The sequence below is a fragment of the Perna viridis genome, chromosome 3, assembly GCF_037379345.1.
Source record: "Perna viridis isolate PV_CMFRI_1.1 ecotype Kerala chromosome 3, ASM3737934v1, whole genome shotgun sequence".
NCBI lineage: Eukaryota > Metazoa > Mollusca > Bivalvia > Mytilida > Mytilidae > Perna > Perna viridis.
The window spans coordinates 19,760,655-19,785,542 of record NC_142447.1 but is presented as its reverse complement, the minus strand read 5'-3'; the positions used below and the strand labels follow the sequence as shown (position 1 = coordinate 19,785,542).

Here is a 24,888-nt window from a genome sequence, read left to right as displayed (position 1 = left end):
GCAGAAGGATGTACCAAGTGCAGCAATTTTTGAAGTTGGTGCCAGCAAAGTAAATAAAGCTAATATCGGTATTTGTGTATTAAATCAATGTTTTTGTTTATTACTCTATCAATCCGAATCCTATAAACATTGATAGAGTCATAAACAACATGAAAATGGATTTTTTCTTCTAGCTGTATGTCTATCAACCCTTATCGAAATATCCAAACAGGCAACAACGGATAGTGTAGGACATGAGAAAATTTCAGGTATATAAATAATAAGATTATGGTCTCGTTGTGCTTTTGGAAGATGCAATAAAAAATAATTTTACCCCCGTCTCTAAGAATGGGGGTATACTGTTTCAGCTATGTCCGTCCGTTACCAGAACTTCGTTAACATTTTCCTCAGGAAACACAGCCATTTAATATTTGTTATGCAGTCTCATCTATTGGTCTTATACTCCACTTACCTGTCGAAGAACTACTTCCTGTTTAAAGACTTGGAGACGAATTCATTTTTGGGGAAGCGAGATTTACTCACTAGAAGCTCTTAATTTTGCCAAATTCATCCAGTGAACTAATGCAAGATGTTTTTATTTTTTCTTGTTGTGTGTCTTTTTTCTTGGTCTTGTGGGTGTAAAAGAAATATGTTTTTTTGTCATCATCAATTCCAGGTTGCCTTGATTTTACCATTCGCCATAATTGTAATCAGTATGATCATGAAACAAACCTACATATAAAGTTAGATTAAGTATTACAAGAAAAAAAATAAGTTGTATTTTTCTGCCCCAGTTTTGTCAGTATATGGACATGGTTAATTGATGTATTTAAGAGTGATTAAATATGCATTTTGTTTAACATCCTCAATGACTGGGAATAAAATGAATGCATGTACATGATATAAGTGAACAAGTACTGAAATACTTTGATAGGTAGCACTACTTACAAGAAAAGAGTATTTAATGTTGTCCCATTTATAACATCTTACAACAATTTCACATTTATTCAAATAGTATAACAACATGAAAAGCATAACAAATTGGTACATGTAATACTAGTAGAATACAAACTTGGTTTTGTCAAAATCACAAATTGAAAGTATCAATGATTTTCACCTAGTACATCTGATCCTTTATGTACATGTTGAACAGGAAACATTATTAAATGTAAATGGATGAGCCGCTGATTCAGCTCTTGTCCGTTTTTGTTCAGAAACTAGACATTATATATCATCTCAGATCTACAATTCAGTTTTGGTAAAAAAAACAAAACAAAAAATGCCCTTTAGTGTGGCCTTTTTTGTACATTGAAAAAATGGCTCAGTCATTTGAAAAAAATTCACTCCGTAATATATAATATATAGAAATATGTGATCAACCCCCATTGGCCAAACTAGGACTTGTTAGCTAGTCAAGAAAAGTCGGAAGGGGACTTTCAAGTATTTTGTCCTATTATTATGCCATAATAATGCTTTCAAGTAGGTTATTCAAGTGGTCTCTTGCTCGAAAAATATGTTTTTATCTAGCTCAAAATCGTGTATTTTTGTGCTTTTTATCAAATGGAAAATGCCAGGAGACTAACGGACAGACAGACGGACATTCGACTGAATGTTTTTGCATAATAGAAAGTTTAGCCTTCATTCAGACTTCATCCGAACTGTACATTTTTCTTGCTACTACATCTCAATGTGAGAAATTGTCATTTCCTGTTTATTTGTGATTGATGATCTAGTCGCTTGTTTTATTTTGTTTTTAATAGGGTGGGTTGGGAGTGAAAGAGGGAGCTGGGTAGAACACCCATGAAAACTTCTGTAAGGTCTGCTACACCAAGTTAAAAGGTCATCATAAATTATGTAATAGAGGGTAGGGGTTTACCAGTCATGCCATTTTACACGTAAAAAGGGTGAGGGGTACTGACTTCGGGAGTAGATGTTTACACATAGAAGGGAAAAAGCTTATTTCGACACGTTCTACTACTTTCATGTCTAGACATTTTTGCACCTCAGAAAAATGAAAAATGGTGGATATCGTCTAAGCAAATAATGAACGAACAATACTCGTTTAACACATGTAAACATGATCCGACAATACATAGATTGAACATGCGCGAAAGCGTATCATAACACACAGTCCAATGACGGTCTCCGAATTGGTATATTGTCACAAAAAAAATCGCGATTGTTTCAAAGACAAATTTAGGAAGTACACAACACTACAAATATACCACATATCACAAATATATTCGACCTTGTATTGTTTCAGAGGAGTTGCGGCCCAAAGAAATCAGTATCTTCCTTAAGTAGTATAGATGTAGTTTGACAGGGAATGTATTTTGTTTTCTAGGGGATCCCTTTAATCGTTTTGATATCAAAGTGTATTATGGTTTATAGGAAATAAACTGTCTGTAAATGATGGTGTATCAATGACATATCTCCCATAATAAGCTGGACACAACAGAAGAGGTAAAGACACACTATGCCGGCACCAACTTCAAACACAGCATATCAGCACTGTGCAACTCCTAACTTATATTGAGATTAAATGAAACACACCATAAGTTCGTGAAAGAATAAAGTTGCTAAAAAACTTTAAGTGCAAAAATGTGTATGTTTTGATTCATTTTGTGACCCTTTGTCCATAAATGGTTAAATGGGCTTCAATCGAAATCTTCATTTAGAGTTTTGGAACCCTGCATTGCTAAAGGCATACCGCTGGATATTGCGCGAAAGTAAATGAAAATAGGTTACATACCTCTTTGGCCTACAATACGTTTTAATCATTATTCAATTGTAATCCCAAGCAATTTAAATAGTTGTTAATGAATATGAAATTTAAAAAAAGTATGAAAAGTATGAAATATGGCACAAGCTAAGCAGTCCAACAATCAGACTATATTTTAATGCTGCACAAACAAAAACTCGAAAAGTGAAGAAACTCATTTTCTAATGAATATGAAAGCGATCGTACATATGAGTAGACTACAAATACAAACATGTAATATAACCCAAAAAAATTCTTAGCAAGTGGTGTATCTCGCTCTCTTTTCCTGCGCTTTTGGGGATGGACACGTTAGGACGTGACCATTTTTGGCAAGATGAGAGGGGGTCATGACCCTATAATTCCGTGTTGGGTTATATTATGTTATACCTTTCTGTGGTACCACGGGAAGTTGGGTTTAAATAAGACTTTATCTGTTACAGAGCGGCCTGTTCATGACTGGTACCAGTCAGAATTTTTCGTCTTCTGTTACCAGGGTGACTTATTTACATGTGGCCTATGTTAGGATCGGGCTCCTTGTTCACTCAGTAATGCACGGAGGAATTTCCAATATCGCTGTTACCAGCCTCCCTTAGCCAATTTACTTCTCGGTGGTTTGTACCGTCTTTCCGCTTCATGTAGTCGTTTTGCCAAAACAACATTTCAAAATTTAATGAATCTTTTATTAAGTGATTATTTTCGCGGTGATTAAATTTATGCTATTTTCGCGATCAAAGTTGGAACGCTAGAATTAAATCATGCCAAATATTTTGAAGTAGAAATAGAGTTATTCATCTTTGCCAGTCTTTTTCTATCGCCAATATGATCTACACGCAAAAAAACACGTATACGGTATACGATCAGAAGTCTACGATGAAACACTTACCGTCAGATCATTCGAGAAAGGAAGTAAAACAAATGTCATAAACAAAAATCCAAAACAGGATATTATTTTGCAGTCGCTGATAACCACGATGAAAGAATTATTCCAATTAAATTAATTCAAAATACACATGACTAGTCGTAGTCAAATTCAAACAAACTTCTAGGTAAAATTCCAAAACAACACAAATGAAAGCGTACACGATTACCTGTAGATAAAATACCATTGACTGAACATACAAATAATTGACCGTAATATGAGATCAATTTTAGTAATGGCGGATTGGTCGATTTTCAACAATGAAAACTTTTAACTAGCTATATGAACACGCAGTAGGATTTAAATCAGCTATGTTTTGGTGCTTTAAATGTTTTGAATGAATGGTTATAATTCACAACATATTACTGTTTATTTCAACACATATCAACAAAAACATTATACCTGATTTTTTACTATATGCGTATTAAAGGATGTGTTGGGTCATTCAATATATTAATTCTAACCAGAAACAACTGTTTCTTACTTTTGGGGAAGATTGGTAGCTTACATTCAGCAATAACATTGTAGTTCACATCGGTGAGTCAACAAAACTGGGATGTTAACCATAAGACTTCTTGAGTCTTGAGTGATGATAGCAACGAAAGTTGAAAATAATCCTATCATAATAGCTTATAGTTAACTCTAAAAATAATTTCTTCTGTTCCTATCATTAAGATTCGCTTATCCCATTTGATAGTTAGTTTTACAATTATATGTTTATTAGTCTATGAAATAAATTAATTTTGCAATTAAAAAAAAAAACACGCATCCTTCCTCAGCACCATTTTTTAGGTCTATAAATGTCAAAGATACACAAATTTTCGACGTGCATTGGATCAAACACATTGTATTCTACACATGACAAAGGCTATTTTTTGTAACAGCAGAAAAAGTCCAGATAACATTGTTTTTATCTTCAAGACGTATTATATCCAATAATGTTATTATTGAACGAATAATCAAGGGAACCAAGTTATAGTGGTAATCAAAAGAATGTAATCCAGGGATAAAGACCAGACATGGAAAACAATCATACACAATAAAAAAACATGAAGTAACTAAACTCATACATACATACAAAGTAACAAAAGCAAATGAGCTGGGACTCCACTAAAAACTGGGAGCAAAGACCAGGTGCACCGGTAGGATAAGCATCCTCTGCTTTTCTAGAAACACCCGCCGAGTTGCTTATAAAAAGCCAAATCCTGGGTAGACAAACAAGGAACGGAAAACGTTTTGAAAGTATTTGAAGGTTGACATAGGTAATAAAATCTGTATATGACCTATACTGCAACCACATAGTTTTATCTGAATAATGTTCTTCTTTCTATTAACTATTAACTGCCGCACTTATACCTGTCAGAGAGGGTCTTCAGTCTACTTAGAACCCTTTTGTTTCTCTCGTACCATAATCAATATTTTCGCGATACCCCCAATGCCGGATTAGTATTGGAATATAATCACCAAGATGTATGATTTTTCAACTCTGTATAAATATACTATAATCCCGACCGATACCCATAAAACATCGTTGTTATTCTAAATAAGATCGAACAGCTAGATACAAATACGAAATACTTGTTGATAATTCTCCATACTTTGTAAAAATCGATTCCTTATCAATTAAGAGCTGGAAGATGTCGTCAAAATGTTGGAATTTGTCCAATGTGGTAGATGTGTTTCCAACAGTCGGTTTGCAAATGAAAGAGACCAAGAAGAACCCCGCTACTTGATAACATATTCCATCACTATTATGAAGCTGACCTCATTTACAGTTGATCGTATCAAAAAGAACAGACATGGTTTAGCATATCTCAGTTCAGGCAATATAGATCTAAATAACGTATCTTATAACTATCCAAGTGTCTGGAATTTTATAAATCGCATCTACCCCTTGTATCATGGGTAAAGGATACTTCAGAAACTATTTAGACAGCCCTCATATCTTGACTTACTCTTAGAGAAAATGGCAAAAAGAAAACTCAAAATTAAACTATATCACATTAGCGATGACTTACCATTACACATTGTCAACAACCCTCATCTATGGTTACATTTCTTATCACCTGAGTTTTTGTATAACGATTCATAAGTTATTTCAGAGCTTCATAACTTTTTTTACCGTGCTAGACCTCTTTCAATTAGGTCTCTGGCAAAGGGTTTATGTCGCTACACGATTAAAATCATCACTAAACAGTTTTATGTTCGTCATCATAAACACGCAAGTCGTTATAATATGTCCATCTGCACCTTGACTTCTTTGTTTACTATGTCATAGTATAACTTTTTATTCGTGTAATCCGGATGTGACATTTGGTGAACTACTCGGCGGGTGTTTCTAGAAAAGCAGAGGAAGTTCATTACATATTGTTAACTTTCTTAATCTATGGCAACATTATTTTAGCACCGGCGTATGAAGTTATTTCAGAGCTTGCTGAAACTACATGACAAGTATACCATGGCAGCCTTCTAACAATTTGTCTTCTGGAACAGGGTTATGAGGCTATACGATTAAAATCATTACTACAAAAGTTTTATGGTCATCATCATAAATACGTGCATCGTTATAATATGTCCATTTGTAGTTCGAGTTCGTTTACCGTGTATTAGTTTTCCTTTCTAGTTTTGTCTACTCCGGACATGATATTTACATTAGTGAACTTATCGGCGTGTTTTCCTGAAAATAGCAGAGGACGCTTACTTTATGAGTACAACTGTAGGGTAAGGATTAGTTTCCTCTGGTATAGTGGAAGTATACGTTACCAATTCTAAATACCCTTCCTGGTACATATCAATACAGAACAAATTAAAGAGTACAATATTACCTGTAGGTAAAGTACCATTAGATCAATCACAGAATGTGTAACACCATACACATTATTGATTTGTAATGTGTGTTGGTCGATTGTCAACAATGAAATCTATAATATTAGTTACACGAATACGCAATGAAGTTAATTGTATTTTTGCTCTTTAAATCAATAGATATAATACACAACATATTACTGATTATTCCACTAAGTATATACATTATTTTCATATAGGATTTATTACTTTTTACGTTTTAAAGGTTGGGTGGCGTCATTCAGTATATTTATTCCAACATTAAACAAAATTAACAAAAATAAAAAATTCCACACAACTACCGTCATCTCCTCGAAAAAAAAAACTTAAGTAAACACTGACTTCTGAGCTCTTTTAAAATATAGTGTTTTATTTTCTTTGTAAATATCCTATGAGCGAATCAATGATAATATTAAATTTGCTATACTTAACGATTTGACAACAATATCATAACTATGTTCCTTACGAATTAGACTATTCAACGGCTTATTGGGTGAGTATCGAGCTTTCCTAGCTTTGTGTAAAATATTACTGTAAAACAAAGGGTGAGAAGTACCCGAACGTAATAATCCTTTAATAATACATCTATATTTAAGAATAAGTTCCTTGTATCGTTAAAAATGTTGTGAATTCTTTTGCGATTTTTTAATATCGGAAACCTTAATGTAGTCGTTTCTAGGTTACATCAAGATTCCTTTCGTTAAAATCTAGAACATTGTTACATATACGAGCAAGTAAAATCAATGGTGATATGTAAATACCATGTGATGTTGATATGGGGACGTCGCCTTCTGTTGACAATAGGGAATGAAAAAAAGCATCCCTTTTATCGTAAAATTTAGTTTGCCACTATCGGTAAATCTTAGATCAAGAAATGGAAAGTCTTTTGTTATCAATATTTACTTTATTTAAAGAGAGTTCTACAGTATGAAAATCTTTAGTATAAAATTTGAAGTCATCGTTGTTTAGAGCTAAATTATTGTCCAAATTGTCCAAATATGTAAATGAATTATTTATTTTCTCTACCCAATGTCGTTTGGAAGGGTTTGTATTTGTTTTAGCTTTAAATTGTGGTTGGTTTGTAACAGAACATTGACTTTATAATTATGCATATTAACTACAAAAACCTATCACTGTGTATGATTGAATCCTGTCATGAGTTCGGAATATATAAATATCATGCGATTGTAAAGAAATGAAAGACAGGACATATATCCTGCAAGTACTCATATCCTCCATTTATTCAAATTATCTCGACTCATCTGTAAGATAGAAACTTCATATCGGTCAGTTAACCGAACTGTGATGTCAACAATACGACTTTTGAGTCTTGAGTGATATTTAAACAAAATCTGAAAATAATCCGATCCAAGAGGCTTAATTCTGAAAATAACATTTTCTGTTCATATCCTGAAGATAACTTTATCACATTTGATAGTTCGTTTATAAAGATAAGGTCATGAGCCTATGAAATGATGTTCTAATTAATTAAATTTAAGCACGACCCCTATATCCTAACTTTTTTTGCAGGTCTATAAGTGTCAATAATACAACGTTGTTGACGTACTACCAACGTATTTTATTCTACACATGACAAAAACAAGTATGTTCTTGTACCAACACAATCTTGTTTTCATCTGCTAAGCGTAATATATCCATCAATGATATTATCGGTGGTAGGCATAGGGAATAGTATATGCATGATACCCATAGTGCAACCACACTCCTCAAAGAATAAAAAAAAAAGGTTGAACTGCAAAATTTTCTATTTTCAAAACTATCAACTGCCGTACTTACTTGTCAAAGAGTAAGCAAGGGAACCAAGTTTATAGGGGTAATAAAACAAATTTAAAATGCAATCCAGGGACGAAGACCAGACATGGAAAACAGACATACACAACAAAGAACACAAAGTTAATAAAATAATACACACATAGTAACAAAAGCAAATGAGCAACTCGGACTCCACTAAAAACTGGGAGCATGGACCAGGTTCATTGGTAGGGTAAGCGTCCTCTGCTTTTCTAGAAACACCCGCCGAGTTTCTCATAAAAAGTCAAGTCCGGGGTAGACAAACGAGGAAATAAAAAACTATGACCTAATGAATAAATCAGTTTAATGGTGCAGATGGGTACACCATATCGATCGACGAACTTATGATGACGACCATAAAAGTTCTGTTGTGATGTCTTCAATTTTGTAGCAACATAACCCTGTTCCAGAAGCCTATTTGTTAGAGTTCTAGCGCGAAACAAAACGTCTGCGCAGTTTCGGTAAGCTCTGGCATAACGTATGAGTTGTGATATGAACAGTCCATAGAGGGTTTTCAGTCTAACCAAATTCTTTATCAATCTCGTAGCATGATCTGATTTTTCTCGAAGCCGCCGATGCCGGATTAATATCGGAACATTATAGCAATTATTGTATATTGGACTGAATACAGATCGTTTCGCAATACATGTTAAAGAGGTTCGAATCACCATTTTTGCAACAAAAATCCTCGAGTTAATTTTAGAGTTTAGCTAGACTTAATTACTAATTTACAGAAAATTGCAATGATTTTGGCCTAATTAATTGCTTATCTACCATTGTGAAGCAATAGGATTAATTTAAATTCCCATCGATATTTCCGCTCAACTTCCTTTGCCCTTGGCCCCTACTTTACACATGATAAATTCATAATAGAAGGAAGTATTTCTAAAGTATACCATTCCTCTTAAAGGCTAATTATGTAAGTATGCAATTTTAACAACTTTTATTCATCTTATTATTCTTTCGAAGAAAACTATTAAGATTGTCATTCGTGTTATTGTGGAGTACACCATATATGTCTGATTCACTTTGATTAATTTCAAATTTAATCATATCAGATACATGCATGTGTTGCTAACGCATTGCTGAAAAATGCCGAAGGGGAAGTGTGGAAGAGAAAATGGGGGTAGGGAGAAGGTGTTGCCATATATGGAAACAAAACTGTAAATGCAGTGGTTTAAAAATCGGTTTAAAAGTGTTTGCTTATTTCATGATTTATTTCCAAGTGAATTATGAAACTAGTAAGAACTGAAAATTCTATCTTAGATTTGAAAAAAAAAATATTACAAAGAAAAAGCGTTTGAATTGTAAACTGAATAAGGATTCGTCTTTCTGCCGTTGAAATTAGTACTTTTCTGTGCTCGGTATAAAATGAATGTCGGCAAATTAAAGTCAACGTGTGTATGTTATACCACGCAGTTAAACATACTTTACATTGTTGAGTGAACTTTAAGTTGCCTTTTTTAAAACGTTTTATGCCGTGCATCTTTAATCATTTAAATATATTTATGTTATACAAATATTTCAGATATTATGGTTACAATGGAGCCGTGGGAATCATTAGAAAGAAAAGTCAATTTACAACTTTGTATACATTACAAGTGCATACATTTACTTTTATTAATATGCATTTTTCTGAATCGTCAGTTTAATGGTAAGTTTGCCCTAAAATACTTTTAGTATAGTGGGTTAACCAACTCACAATATGAAGCTTCCGATAACAATTCAAAACAACAATTGATGGACTTGTTTTGTTTCGATACATTAGCCTGAATATTCTTCTATTCAATTTCGGAAACAAAATATTAATATTGTATATTCTAACCTACTTAATGGATTATTAGTATTTTATTAACCTGGTGAAATTATTGGTCATACTAGTATTAAATTATCATCTGATTTTAGTGAGGAATGTTTCAACATAGCAGACCATAAATCGGCTCTGTTTATTTTATTGTAGATTGAACATCAATATTAAAATATGAATTTAATTCTTGGTCATGGTCTTGGTTTTATTATCACCTGACTTCGGTGAAAAATGTTAAAATTGTAATTTTGAATGCATACAACGAATTTTGGGATGTACATTAAAAACACACGAAATACTAAAAAAAGAATATTATACCATATGTGGAATGTTGAGCTGATTTCAAAATGTTTGTAAACACCTCTTGGCCTGACCTTGATGACATATGATCTGCCTGCCAAAGTTCGTTTGATATCCGTTTTACATTCGTTTTGCGCCCATTCTTATTCGTCACTATTGTTTGAGAACGTTGCTATTCGCACCGAAAGTTAAATACTTTTGTGTAAACATAATATTTTCGACGAACACTAACGAATAGCCGAAAAAAAATCAAAAAAAATGTTAGGCGGTCGTTCAGCATGTTATCAAAACATTTTCGATTCGTTGTGTTTGTTGGGCGCTCTTTATTAGAAAGTTAAGCCCGTTTACAGAAAGTGTGCAACACTATCTTTTTTCCAATTTTATGAACGTGTTTTTCGGGAAGTGATCCGTTTTTAGTGCTTTTAATTAGATAGTAACAGCTACATTGCAACAGAAGTTATGATTTCAGAACAGTTGTCCACATTTAAGATTGGACATTAACGTGTATACATCATCCTAGGGTACATAGTTTCTTAGAAATTGACTTTGACATAAAACGTAACCAAAGTCAATCATGCATGATCAAACTTTCTTCTATGTTTTCGACAAAATCATTCATGCGCGAAAAGCCGAAAAGCCCGCGAAAATAAAACGGGAATACACGATAGATAATGTAGCGAATATTAAATGACTTTGATAGTATCAAAACTTTCTCGAAATTATTGTTACATATCAATACCATATTGAATGTATATCGTAACTCTTTTTTTTAATATGATTGTTGCCACTATTTACGAAGTTTACCGATTCTTCTGATTCCGTTCAGCCAGTATCAGTCTGAAGAAGATGCTAAAATAATGATAATATACCGTAAGCGCATACGGTTCTACGTATTGATATTAGAGTGTGTTATGTTCAGCCAATCATAAATAATCGGCGCTTCACTTCTGCGTTATTTGAGATTTTGATCCAATGAGTTGATGATTTTCAATTTCTTCGTGCATGTTATCTGCTTTCAATCCTTTATAATCGTCTCCACGGAGACGATTAATAAAAAAGGCTAGAAAATACCGGTGTGTTTGTATATTATCTAAACATAACGGAAGTATTGATGAGACAAAATTGTGCGAAATATTTCAAAAACATTTATAATTTTGGAGTAAAAGAATCTCAACGTGAAGCGTTACGAATTCCCGCAAACACCCATAGCTTCTTTAACGTTATTACTTCATAGTAACCGTTAAACGTTTAAAAATAATGATTTGCAAATCAAAGGAAAAGTTCCTAGCTAGAAACCATTCTAGAAACAAAATGAAAAGATTAAAACAAATTTGAAACTAGAAATGGAGATCTGTGAAATTATCTCAACAAGTACATTTATCTATCTGCAGAGGAACGTTGAATGAAAAAATCTTTTTACATGAATATGCATCATATATTGTTATATACATATATAAATCTAATGAAATTGCCTCATTTCTGATATATTGTACTACTAACAAACAACTCATTGCGTTTCCAATTACACCTATTTACCTGTTGCTATGTAATTCCGTAAATCGAGCATATCAATGATTACATTCTGTAAAGTATGCACTTACTGTCCATTAATCTCCTGGTACGACAGTTGGTAGATCCCGACATCAAGGACGGTTTATAAGAAAAGGTTAGATATTAAAAGTACGTAGTCAAGGTAAGAATTGTAGGGTAAATCTGAAAACGAATTACAATATATAATTCTGAAAACGAATTACAGTACATAATTCTGAATAGGCATTATTGAAGTGTATCTGTGTAAGGAATAAGAAAGTGGACAACTTATTTAACAAATGCTGAAGACGCATTGGTAACATCTGAGCCGAGGCATATAGCCGTACCTTTATTGGTACAGTGGTTATTTAGAGTGAATTACATTTTCCGTCAGTGGTTACAAAATCGATAACACACCAGTGTTTACCTTAAAACATAACTTTACAAACAAGCACTGGTATCTAACCATTGCTAATAAAGCCATGTATTTGTTTTGTAAACTGTCCTAGTCAAAGAATGAAAAAACAAGATAACTGCCTACTATTTTGTCAGTTCAGGTCGTGGGTCTAAGGTATCAAATCAAGCACTGGTATTGTGAAACGGCAATTTTCATTTTGTCAAACGCTACATTATAATGCCGTCGCTATATCCAGCGGGAAATGACTGTGTTACGAACTCCAATGCATTTTGTTCACATACTCTCGGTACGTGACATAATTTATAGTGGCAGCGGTTGGATACAGCACGGTTTGTGTGTTATACATACAAGATGGAGGATTTCCAAAATATTGGCCAACATATCGAAGACGAATTAAACAATAGAATGAAATGCATGCACAAGTCAAGCACAAAAAGGATTACATATTCCACAACAAGAGTTGATGTCAAAGAATTCAGTGATTCTGATATTATCCAATCTCGTCAAACAACGTGACTATTTACCAAACCTCGACTAAAGAAAAATCCATGACAGGCCACAGAGTACACTGCTTTGAAATGACTTAATTCCAAATGACCAGGGGGTACACAGGCTACTCCTCCAAACATATGCATATACATATTCAACAACAGCTGATGACACTTACAGAAGTGGCAGGACAGAAACACTGCTTTCACGAGAGGACAAGAGAACAACAGGACAAGGAACTGAAACCCGTGCGGAAGGGTGGCGACTAATCATGACAAGCCAAGACGTCAAGTTAAAGTAGCAAACTATGATGGAACAAGTTAGTGGAAGAATTTTCAGAGGACGATTAGTCAACAAGCCATACCCAAACGACCCGAGGAAGTAAGAGAAACTTTGGCTTAGTTGTATTTTTTGGATGCCCTGGTAGATGTTGATCTGACATTACGAATAAAACAGTCACGCCCAGAAAATTTGAATCAAACAATTTGTCTGGGAGTAGAGTAAGTGGCTTTCTACAAAGCGTAACGACGAATAGAGACAGGGAAGATAGGGGCATTCAAATGCCACAAAAATAATAGATGGACTGAGACCAAAGTGCAGACGTTGTCAATGATGAAGGCATTCACGGAGAACACTTCAACGGGAAATGGATAATGCTACCACACTCTCCAAAGAAATCTGTGCTATCTTCTTTTGGTCTCTCTACCAAGGACGATGATTGTGATTTACCGACAATGTACTGTAATCCAAGAATCCATACAAACACGTTACACAGCTAGAACTGTAAAATATACCACCAAACCTCTTTCAAAACTTTTAACTTTTATACTCACAGCTGTCAAAGAGGGTCTGCAGTCCTACCACAACACTCATTACTTCCGTAGTGGTATTAATTCAATGTGGATTCTGAAAAATATCGATTGATTGATTGAAAGATTGTTGGCGTTTAATGCCCGAATAGCAATATTTCATCTATATTCAGGGGATGGACATGAAAGGGATGATCAAATGAACATAAAATGATGATGATGAAATGAAAAAAAAAGGATGGAACACAAGGATAATAGGGTCGACAAATTTTGATTGCCACAAGATAAAAGAGAGGGATGGGTAGGGTAAGGCAATTTAGCTATGGTGGAGCGCAAAGGTTCCTAGCGAATACCACAGCAGGGTTATTTAACGCGCGAGGCACGTGGCATCTTTCCCAACACGGTGCACTAGTATGGTTTGCAATCAGGTTTTCCGTATTGTAGCCTGACAACCCCGGCATGTAACACGTCAGGGGTACCCCATTCCAACACCTGGGGCACACAACCTAGCTGCTCTGTGGGCAAAGCGCCTAGCCCCCGGTCAGATTTCTGAGCACTATTTAGTCACCTTTTACGACAAGCTTAGCGCTGCTGCAGTTCTATTCTTTTAACACCCGGACCTGCACGGAAAGATCTTTTGGAGACAATCAGTTCAGGACTATTATCAGAATATAATAGCATTAAAACCTTTGATTTTTCAACACTGTATATCTCCAAGCTCAGATAAAATCCCGACTCAAAAACATAATACATCGTTTTTTTTCAAAAAGACGGTACACCTAGATACAAATATAGTTCTTGGTAGTGATTTATCATACTTTTAGAACAATAATTCCAAATCATCTTCCAATATATACAAATAATGTTAATAAAATGCTGTAATTTTTAATCGACAACATATTTGTCCAGCCAGTGTGATGGACGTATATTTCAACAAACGGTCGGCATTCCAATGGTAACAAATTGTGCTCCTTTACTTGCTGACCTATTCCTTCCTCTTATGAGGTTGACTTTATAACTGGTCTGATCAGAAAGAAAGAATATCGTTTGGCTAGATCCTTCAATCTCAATTTCCGCTATATAGATGACGTATTATCTTTAAACAATCCTAATTTCGGGGATTTGATACATCGCATCTACCCAAAAGAACTTGAGATAAAAAATACCACAGACACCGTGAAGACAGCCTCATATCTTGACCTACACGTAGACATCGATGGTAAAGGAAAACTATTGACAAAACTTTACGACAAACATGATGACTTTTCATTCAGAATTGTCAACTTTCCTTTCATCTGCGGCAACAATCGTTCGGCTCCTGCGTAAGGAGTGTTCATATCACAACTCATACGTTATGCCAGAGCTTGCCGAAACAACGCAGACTTTTTGTATCGCACTAGAACTCTAACAAATAGGCTTCTGGAACAGGGTTATGTTGCTACAAGATTGAAGTCATCACTACAGAAGTTGTATGGTCGTCATCATGAACTCGTAGATCGTTATGGTGTATCCATCTGCACTTTGAAAACTGATTTATTCAACGGGTCATAGTTTTCCTTTCCTCGTTTGTCTACCCCGGACTTGACTTTTTATGAGCAACTCGGCGGGTGTTTCTAGAAAAGCAGAGGACGCTTACCCTACCGGTGCACCTGGTCCATGCTCCCAGTTTTTAGTGGAGTCCGAGTTGCTCACTTGCATTTGTTACTTTGCATGTATGATTTTAGTTACTTTATGTTCTTTGTTGTGTATGTCTGTTTTCCATGTCTGGTTTTTGTCCCTTGATTACATTTTTTTGATTACCGCTATACCTTTGTTCCCTTGATTACTCTTTCAACGTGTCATAGTTTTCCTTTCATCTTTCGTCTACTCCGGACATGACGTATGAACAACTCGGCGGGTGCTTCTAGAAAAGCATTGGACTCTTACCCTACCGATGCACCTGGTTCATGCTCCCAGTTTTTGGTGGAGTCTGAGTTACTCATTTGCTTTGATACCTTTGTGTGTATGATTTTGGTCACTTTGTGTTCTTTGTTGTGTATATCGGTTTCCCATGTCTGGTCTTTGTCCCTGGATTACATTGTTTGGATTACTGCTTAGTATTGTAAAGAAGGTATCGTAGATCCGTGTGATAAATTTGTTGATCGGGACAGTACTCTTTTAGCTAAACACTCATTATCAGTAAATGAATTTGTCCAACTTCGTCCAACGAATTATCATCAAATGTAAATATGATAAAGGCAGGAACAATCATAAATCCTATAGAAGCTGTCTTGTCGTGAATGCAACCTGGGCAAATGAAGAATCAAGCAACGAATTTGATCAAGAATTACAAAAAAATATGTAAAGCAAGCTAGTGAATAACTGATGATGAAACAAAAGGAACAAGTTCAAAACCTTCAGGAAGCATGAAGCTATATTAGCTATTTTTGACAGATATCTTGATTTGCAACAATATTGTGGAGCATAAAATTGGCACTGGGTCTAATCAGCCAGTGAAGCAATCACCGCGAAGGACACCGTAGCTATGCACGCAGAAGGCGATCGTCATATTGATGACATGCTACAACACGGTGTCATCGATCAAGCCAGCTGATAGACATTGATCTTTGGGAACCCTTTGATACGAAAGATAGACTGGTCGTCTTGTTTTTGCGTTGATTGTCGCAGGTTAAATAATCTACCAATATAACACGCGTATCCACTGCCATGCCCAAACGATTTACTAGAACATCTAAGTAGGTTTCGACTCTTGATCTATGCTCAGGGTACTGTCAGGTGAATGTAAAGGTAGGTTACAGACCAAAAACGGCTTTTGCAACTCGCAGAGAATTATTTCTGTTCCATAAATTATATTTGGATTAGTTTGTGTACCCGCCACGTTTAAACGCCTTATATAAAGACTCATCGTTGGATAGAAGTGAAGTATTTGCTTAGTATATTCAGATACCATGAGTGTCATAGGATGACGTTTTAAGGAAAGGCTAGACAATCTGGAATAAGTATTCAATCCTTTAAAGGAAGCGGGCCTTGTATTAAAACCTGAAAAGTGTCAGTTATTTGCAAAAACCTTCACCTTCTTGGGACATATTGTTAATCAAGATGGTGTAGCAACCGATTAAGATAAAATAGACGCTATTAGAAGCTGATCCGAACGGAAAGAAGTTTCAGAGTTACGGTCTATTCATGGTCTATTTGAGTATTTTTGACGTTTTATAGGAAATTTTGCTGATAGCCGAAGTCTGCACAGTTTGACAGTTACAGGTAAAGAATACCATTGGGCGAAAGACCGCCAGCATGATTTGAAATACTGAAATAGAAATTCAAAAAAGCACCTATTCTTTGTCATTCAGACTTCAACAACGCCTTTATTTTAGATACTGATGCAAACCAGGCTCCATCGGAGTTGTTCTGTCACATCACATTGATGGAAAGAAAAGTGTTTCACTGGTGGCTAAACTAATGACTGTCGTAACCATGCAACGTCAAAATGTAGCCGAGGAAAATATATAATCAGTCACTTATTTGTCTAGTATTGTTACTGCAGTAGAGTTTTCTCAAAAAGCGAGCGTAAGAACTGCGGTACTAGAAAGAGTTGCTCGCAGTCGTTCACTTTCTTTAACATTTCCGACACTTTTACAACACCCCGAAAAAGACTAAAACTTAAGCATGTAAAACGATGGGTAAGAGATAACACAGACCAGACTTTAAAAGAATAGAGGAGTTCAGATACGTTGTCAAGAGCTTATTGATGTATTTTGACGATCTCAGGTTTGAAAATTTATTATTTAGCAAAAGCAAAAAAATCTTCAGAAATGCCATTATAGCAAGACAGTAGGACATTGCGTGTGTCTGTCGGATGAGACGTTACACCGAAGTCCTGAAGGAAAGTACTACGTCTTATGTACGTTAAAGACCCATTTCAGCAGCTCGTCTGGGTAGTCCATCAATGGCCTGTTGTTAGACAAATGTTTTCATGACCTGATTTTTGGAAGAGCCTTTCATAGTAACTTCAAAATTGATTTAAAGTTACTATGAAACACCTCGGCGGTTTGATCACATACCCCCGGTACGTGACAAATATATATATGTCGTCATAGAAACAACATAAACTAACAGAGACAATATTATATTAATATGCATTATTATTATTATTATTATGTATGTATTTTTCCGCAAATAAACATTTCAAGCTTATGATAAAAAATACCGATTAAACTACAAAGTACCGAAAAAGAATCTGCTTAAATAATCTTCTTCACATGGAAAGTTATATAGAATAACTATGAAACGCTTCTCATATCCTTCTTATTTGGATAATTGATTATGTATAAACATTCGTCATATTTTAAAACAAAATGTCAGAGTTGTGCAGCGTTACCTACCTGCACGAGTGGATATTATCAACATATGCTAATGGCTCATGTTTGTGACAATAAGCAAAGGTCTGAGTGCTACGAATATTTATGAGTCCTCAGTGTTTTCTTATTGAAAATACTTTAATTTACTATTTCAGTTTTTATAAACCGTCCTTTTTCAATGTCAAAAAGGTAATAGATATTTGGTTTAACGACTTAAGATGAATTAAACCATTTTTCGTTGGATGACTTGGCTCGTTAATTTAATTACCTCTCTTCTGGATAGAACTATTTTTAATATGAACCCTCCATCGTGGAATTTACAAGTAAATTACATGGAAGCCCCATCGAATTCATTGACACAAATGGATTTTGATGGGTCTTTGAAATTATGGCACATTTGTCATGTGTGGGACGGAATTGGATATGTTTATTTTAGTTACAGTAGGACTCAAGATGTTTTTTCCTATTTCAAACACTTGAATTGACGTCACAATATAATCAAACCTGTACGTGGAATCGGCCACATTGTGACACCAGGCATGCATCTCAGTCCTATATGTATATATATTCAGTTTTGTTACTCTGTGTGAATTATAATCTAAGTAAATGTCATTTTCTATTATTTGCAGAGAGCAATTCTCTTGGACACAATTCAAACTATTCACAAATATATACCGAAATAGGTGGCAATGCAACCTTGAAATGTGAAATACCTCTACATGCGGAGAAAGGAACCTTAAGGTGGCATAAATATGGACAAACTGGTGACCTGGTATCCGGAAATATAGTAAATCCTAAATACAGAAGATATTTTGTCAAGAAAGACCATAATGACAGACTTGTTTATCTTTTGATTTCAAATGTAACGAAGTCTGACATGGGTATATTTATTTGTGATATGCAGACTAACGGTTCAGTATTTGTACAACATACAAAACTAGGTAAAACTTTACGCTGTACACCATGAACATATCTTTTATAAGTCCGTCAGTTATAACGTTAAATGCCAAAATAGTTTTAGAAAACGTTATTTCTAAATACCATTAACAATAAATTTTGCGCTATGCCTTACCAATGTGCCTTTGTATTCTTTGATTTTTATTATTTTTGTCAAAGATAACATGTAATTTACTTCAAACAAAAGTTGATACTATTCTATTATTTCATCACATGTTAAATATATTTGAAGTTTTGCTGGAAACCACAAGTAAGCTTGATAATTCGCTCCTGGAATACACCAGTTATTCTTATGGTAAGTATAATAAATTGCATAGTGAATGGTCTGTCAATTGACCAAATTGTAATTTACATTCATAAGATTTTCTATGTGCAATTATGACTTGTATTGGTTGCAAACATTTTATTACTTAAATTTGAATGAAATAATTTGTCATTTAATTTGGTATAGTATTTCGTTAATGAATATTAACAGACACTGTGAAGTCAGCCTCATATCTTGACTTACACTTAGAAATCGATGGTAAAGGGAAACTATTGACCAAACTTAACGACAACCGTGATGACTTTTCATTCAGAATTGTCAACTTTCCTTTAATCTGTGGCAACATCCCTTCAACACCTGCGTATGGAGTGTTCATATCACAACTCATACGTTATGCCAGAGCTTGCCGAAACTACGCAGACTTTTTGTATCGCGCTAGAACTCTAACAAATAGGTTTCTGGAACAGGGTTATGTTGCTACAAGATTGAAGTCATCACTACAGGTTTTATGGTCGTCATCATGAACTCGTAGATCGTTATGGTGTATCCATCTGCACCATGAAAACTGATTTATTCAACGGGTCATAGTTTTCCTTTCCTCGTTTGTCTACCCCGGACTTGACTTTTTATAAGCAATTCGGCAGCTGTTTCTAGAAAAGCAGAGGACGCTTACCCTACCGGTGCGCCTGGTCCATGCTTCCAGTTTTTATTGGAGTCCGAGTTGCTCATTTGCTTTTGTTACTTTGTGTGTATGATTTTAGTTACTTTTTTGTTCTTTGTTGTGTATGTCTGTTTTCCATGTCTAGTCTTTGTCCCTGGACTACATTCTTTTGATTACCGCTATACCTTGGTTCCCTTGATTACTCGTTTAATCCACTTGCTTTTAATTTAGTAATTGAATGTAATGTCTGGTATATTTGTAACATTTGAATGAAATGTTTATTTTTTTAATTGTAATTTTTTTTTTTTTTGTTAAAATGGAATATTTGTCATTCAATTCCTGTAATTATGTATTTGTATGCAAAATGTTTCATTCAAATGCCATATTTTGTTTGTTATTTACTTTGTATAATATTTTTCAATTGAATGCTTTTTTACCATTGAATAGGATTTTTTTTATTCAATTGGTGTATTTTGCATTTTAAAGCAGAGTATTTTTCTTTCAATTGCAGTAATTTTGTTTTGAAATGCAATAGTTTTTATTCAGTTGGTATAACATTTCATTAAAATGCATTCATTCAATGATATCATTTTATGATTGAATGCAATATCTTTTGCTTTTTCCATTCAGTTGGTATAACTTTTTATCTAAATATTTTTGTCATTCAAATTGTAAAAGTTTTTTTTTATTAAAATGCATTATTTTGTCTATGCAACAATAGCATGATAAGAGTTCTATGATTATATGTCATTCAAATTATTCCAACTAAATAACAAGATATAGCATTCAAATGAAAAATCAAATATACCATTTGAATTAAACAAATCATTAAAACAAAAATTTCTACAGTTAAAGAACAAAATATTGCATTTAAATAAAAACAAAATACCAATTTAATATAAGATATTTAATTCAAATGACAATTTTTTTTATTTATTGCAACCACTACCATGCCATATTCAAATTCCATTCTAAAAAAGATTATAATTAATCTAGACAAAATTTATTATTTAATATATTTTTACTTTGGACCTACTTTGTTGGTCTTAATACGCTGTAATAGATATTACAAAATGCAACAAATATAACAAGTATGTATTGCACCAGTGTAAGATTATGACAAAAAACAGTAGGCACACCCAACGGGTTTTCACAGATAAACAAACATGTGTTACTCTGGCTTATTCGACATTGCCAATGTAGAAAGACTAAAACGTACAATTGTCGCCATACTCTTCTAATTTCTTTCTCTATCACATCTGCATGAAAGTTATAATGGAATCAAATCATTTGCCTGGCTAAGCATATTCTATATAGCGAAAAGTTTGATTGTGGGGCGAGGTATAGAACATCTCACCCTTTTTTGGAAAAATCCTGTTTGCAATTTAAAGTCAACATGTGCAACGTAGCAAAATTAGTCAAAATATGTGTAGCGGAAGTTTGTAAAAACATTCTTATTGAAAAAGTGTTATTTTCAAACATATAAATTTATTGTTATATTTAGGCTGATTACTGATCTAGAGAAGGTGTCTTGAAAAGAGACCTTAACCGATAAATTAAGATATCAACTGCATCATACTTGTGTCTTAGCATGCAATTTCGCTTGGTTGCTTAATTATTGCTTTTGTTTAAATCATGTTTTTGAATTAGTTGTTATAATACATCGTACTGTTACATTTGTTATTTCATCACTTGATACATATATTAATAGCTTACACACAGAGCTCCGCGAGTGTCACCCAAGAAAACGAAGAAGCAACAGTTGTTACAAAGAGCACAACTGAAATAGGCAAGAATATTTTCCAACAGCGATATAGAAACATTGCTAAAAGTCCACAAATTCCGTCCGATAAATAAGGACTTTATATCCAATTTCTTGCACATTTCGAATGAATAATATTAAAAACGTTTGTCATCATAACTTTAGATTATAAATTGACAAAACAAAAACAAAAAATCACAATGACAGACAAAACGTGATGAAATATCATTTTCTACAAGTTTAATAATAATTATCATGAAAACATGGCAAAATAAAGATAGAAGCGAGTCAAACAAAGGCTATTAAAATCAATACAGGAAAAAAGTGCATCAATAGGGTAAACTGGAAAGGAACATATTTTATCTGTCAAGATTTAATTTGTGTTATAATACATATAACACTGTTTTATTCTATAAACGCTGTAAGAAAGTTTATAAGGGTACAGATATTTTGCAATAAAAAACAATATTACTTTGATACTACCCAAGACTAACTCCAATATTAGGACATTTAATGTAAAACCAATAAAAACTTTTTTAACAAGTTTGGTAGTTACAATATAATTTAGGTATAGTTTACTTTTAATTACATTTTCGGCACTGATATTTTAGACAGAAATCAAGTAGATAACGGTAGGTCCTGAAATAAATATCATGTTTAAATCATAAATAGTAATTTAGCTTTTTATTTTAATCAATTCATTTTAACCTTTTAATTTGAGTGCAAGCAACATAAAATCACATCTATATTCTGTTTTAGAAGACGTATGTTCTTTTTCATTTCAGGTTTGTTTTTTCGACAGAACAGTTATTTACTTGCCATCGCAGCTGGTTTATTGCTTCTTTTGTGTTTTTCTGTTTATTGCCATATCAAGAATTGTAAGTCCAAAAAGGGTTATTTAAAAGAAGTTACAAAAAACAGGTACCGTGATAGGATTGAGCAAAACATTGATGATGATGATGATGATGATGATGATGAAATTTCTTGCGAAGTGCATGACGCTTTTGATCATTACGACGAAATCGACGAAACCCAAATGGTTCATTATGACTATCCAAGTGAGAATGAAGTAGAAACCATAGATGCAAGAAGAACTGTTCAAGGTGTACGTGAAGACAAAAATTCATCTTCGTCACATAATTCTTATCTAACAGTGCTAGACGATAATTTGGGTCATAGTAATGGTAGTAATGAGTTTTGTAAACTATCAGGAATGTTTTCGAGAAGTGAAAAATCCAGTGAAAATTATCGAAAAATCCCCAAAACTAAATCCGTACCTACTATCACGGAATTGATACCATTACAAGATCCTAAGCAGAAGTTACTTTGCAAAGCCAATAATTCATTCTCAAAAGCAAAGGAAGAGCAAGACAAATATTCAGAGACAGACAAGAAAATTACTACAATAAAAGAAACATACATAAACCCATATGTACCATTACGGACCGATGAGATGGAATATCTGCAAAGTTACTCTGTCTTGACACGATCTTATAGGTAAACTTCGGAACACGAAAAGTGGTGTAAACTTGGCTTTCATTGAAAACAATTATCAGATATATCCTACAGCTACAACGTCGAGTATTATCAGAAGGGCATCGGAAACTGCCTTGGAGACAGGCAGAAACGTAGTAAAAAGAAATCGTGATTCTTGCATAATACCACTGAAAATAAGCTCCATTAACCTTTATAAAAAGTCTAAAGATACTGAATTGTCAGAAGATGTTTTGTCATGTAAATAAATTTTGTTGGATTATTACCTGAAATCTTGCGTAATCAATTACTACTAACAGCTGTAAAAACAATTATAAGATAAATTCGTCAGCATAAAGTCAAGAAGGGCATCGGAGAATATTCTAGAAACGGAAGGAAATGTAATAAAAGAAATCGTGATTCTTATATAATACCACAGAAAATCAACTCCATAGATTCTTACAAAAGGTCAAAAGACAATTTTTTTTTCATTTGTATAATCTTACGTCATCAATCACTATTAACATATGTAAAACACATGGTACAACGGTCAACAACTATTATCAAGCTCCTGTAGCTTTTATCTGGATATAATATCGAACAAAGGGATCTTTCAATCATAAAAAATGAACTCAAAATATTATCTCATTTCTAGAAATCCATACAGAGAGGTTGTACCATGTTTGACAGACATACACATGAATGGTTGGACGTTTAACAAAATACCATGTTGTTCCAATCAATAGACAGTCTGTCTTGCAAAATAAAAAACAATCATTTACGTCATTTCAGTTCATCATTCAAGCACGAATCCATAAATGATTTAAGTATCCGTTTATTTGTAAGGCTCTGACAAGTGATGATACAACTGATATCATTATGTTTTATTTTTTTTATTTTGCGAAATATATTTAACAGCCCAATAAACATATAAATGCGAGAAAAAAGGTGAAGAAAAATCGTGTTACATTGTAATATGCAGTATATGACTATGGTGTAAATTCTCCCAAGTTCCAAATGAAAAAAAAATAAGGTATTGCTTTATTTAGAAATGTATTTTAATGTGTAGTAAAATAATTTCTTGTGAGAAATTAATGCATTTTAGTAATTAAAAGCATATATTTGTGATATATTAACGTTAATAAAGGACTCGCTACATTCTTTCTTGAATATATAGAAAATTGGTTTATAAGTACCTAAGGTACTGGTGATCGAACGAGAATCCGGTGTCATTCAAACAGATACATCAATAAAGGTTAAATAAAACAATACACCAGGTTTTAGTTGTTCACATACTTTGAAATATTTTGGTTGCAAAACTTTCTTTGTAACCTGGGTTAAAAATATATACAATACGCAATATAGGTATAATCAGTAGAGGTGGATCTATGAACATCTTTTTTTTACAATTCTATGATGTTAGACAAGGTTGCCCGTTATCTGGTCTTCTCTTCGTTAAATCATTAAACACGTTGGCGCAAAGATTCAGATAGAACTAAAATACTTAAGGCAAACAAGTTAAATATAGTGGACTAAATAAGATGGATTCGGATACCCGCTTTCTTCTATTGATTAAAGGAATTTAAGATGCAAGTAAAACAAAACTGGAAAATAATACAATATACATATATCAGCATTGTATTTCTTAATAATATATAAAATTTTATGATCATAATATCTATAACATCCGGAATTTTGAGGTAATGATTGACAAATATATAATACATAACAGTTTTTTTTGTAT

The 24,888-nt window shown here is 33.7% G+C and overlaps 2 protein-coding genes across 6 annotated transcripts in view; one reads left to right on the top strand and one right to left on the bottom strand.

The window, feature by feature from the left end:
* LOC148621358 (uncharacterized) overlaps positions 1-3,822 on the bottom strand; it is a 40,480-nt gene extending 36,658 nt beyond the window's left edge. For all 4 annotated transcript variants that reach the window (XR_015921167.1, XR_015921166.1, XR_015921168.1 and 1 more), the window contains exon 1: positions 3,624-3,822. The gene's annotated coding sequence lies outside the window, so the exon portion shown is untranslated. The remainder of the gene's footprint in view (positions 1-3,623) is intronic.
* Positions 3,823-9,117: 5,295 nt separating this feature from the next.
* LOC148621357 (uncharacterized) lies at positions 9,118-24,305 on the top strand. Of its 2 annotated transcripts, XM_088575570.1 has the most exons (6): positions 9,118-9,234; positions 9,844-9,969; positions 18,656-18,967; positions 19,216-19,278; positions 21,621-21,698; positions 22,457-24,305. In XM_088575570.1, the coding sequence occupies exons 2-6, from the start codon at positions 9,849-9,851 to the stop codon at positions 23,170-23,172; spliced, it is 1,290 nt and encodes a 429-aa protein (XP_088431696.1). In that variant the 5' UTR covers positions 9,118-9,234; positions 9,844-9,848; the 3' UTR covers positions 23,173-24,305. The 2 variants fall into 2 exon arrangements, with proteins under 2 accessions (XP_088431696.1, XP_088431695.1); XM_088575569.1 differs by having other exon boundaries at positions 9,118-9,969.
* Positions 24,306-24,888: the final 583 nt, after the last annotated feature.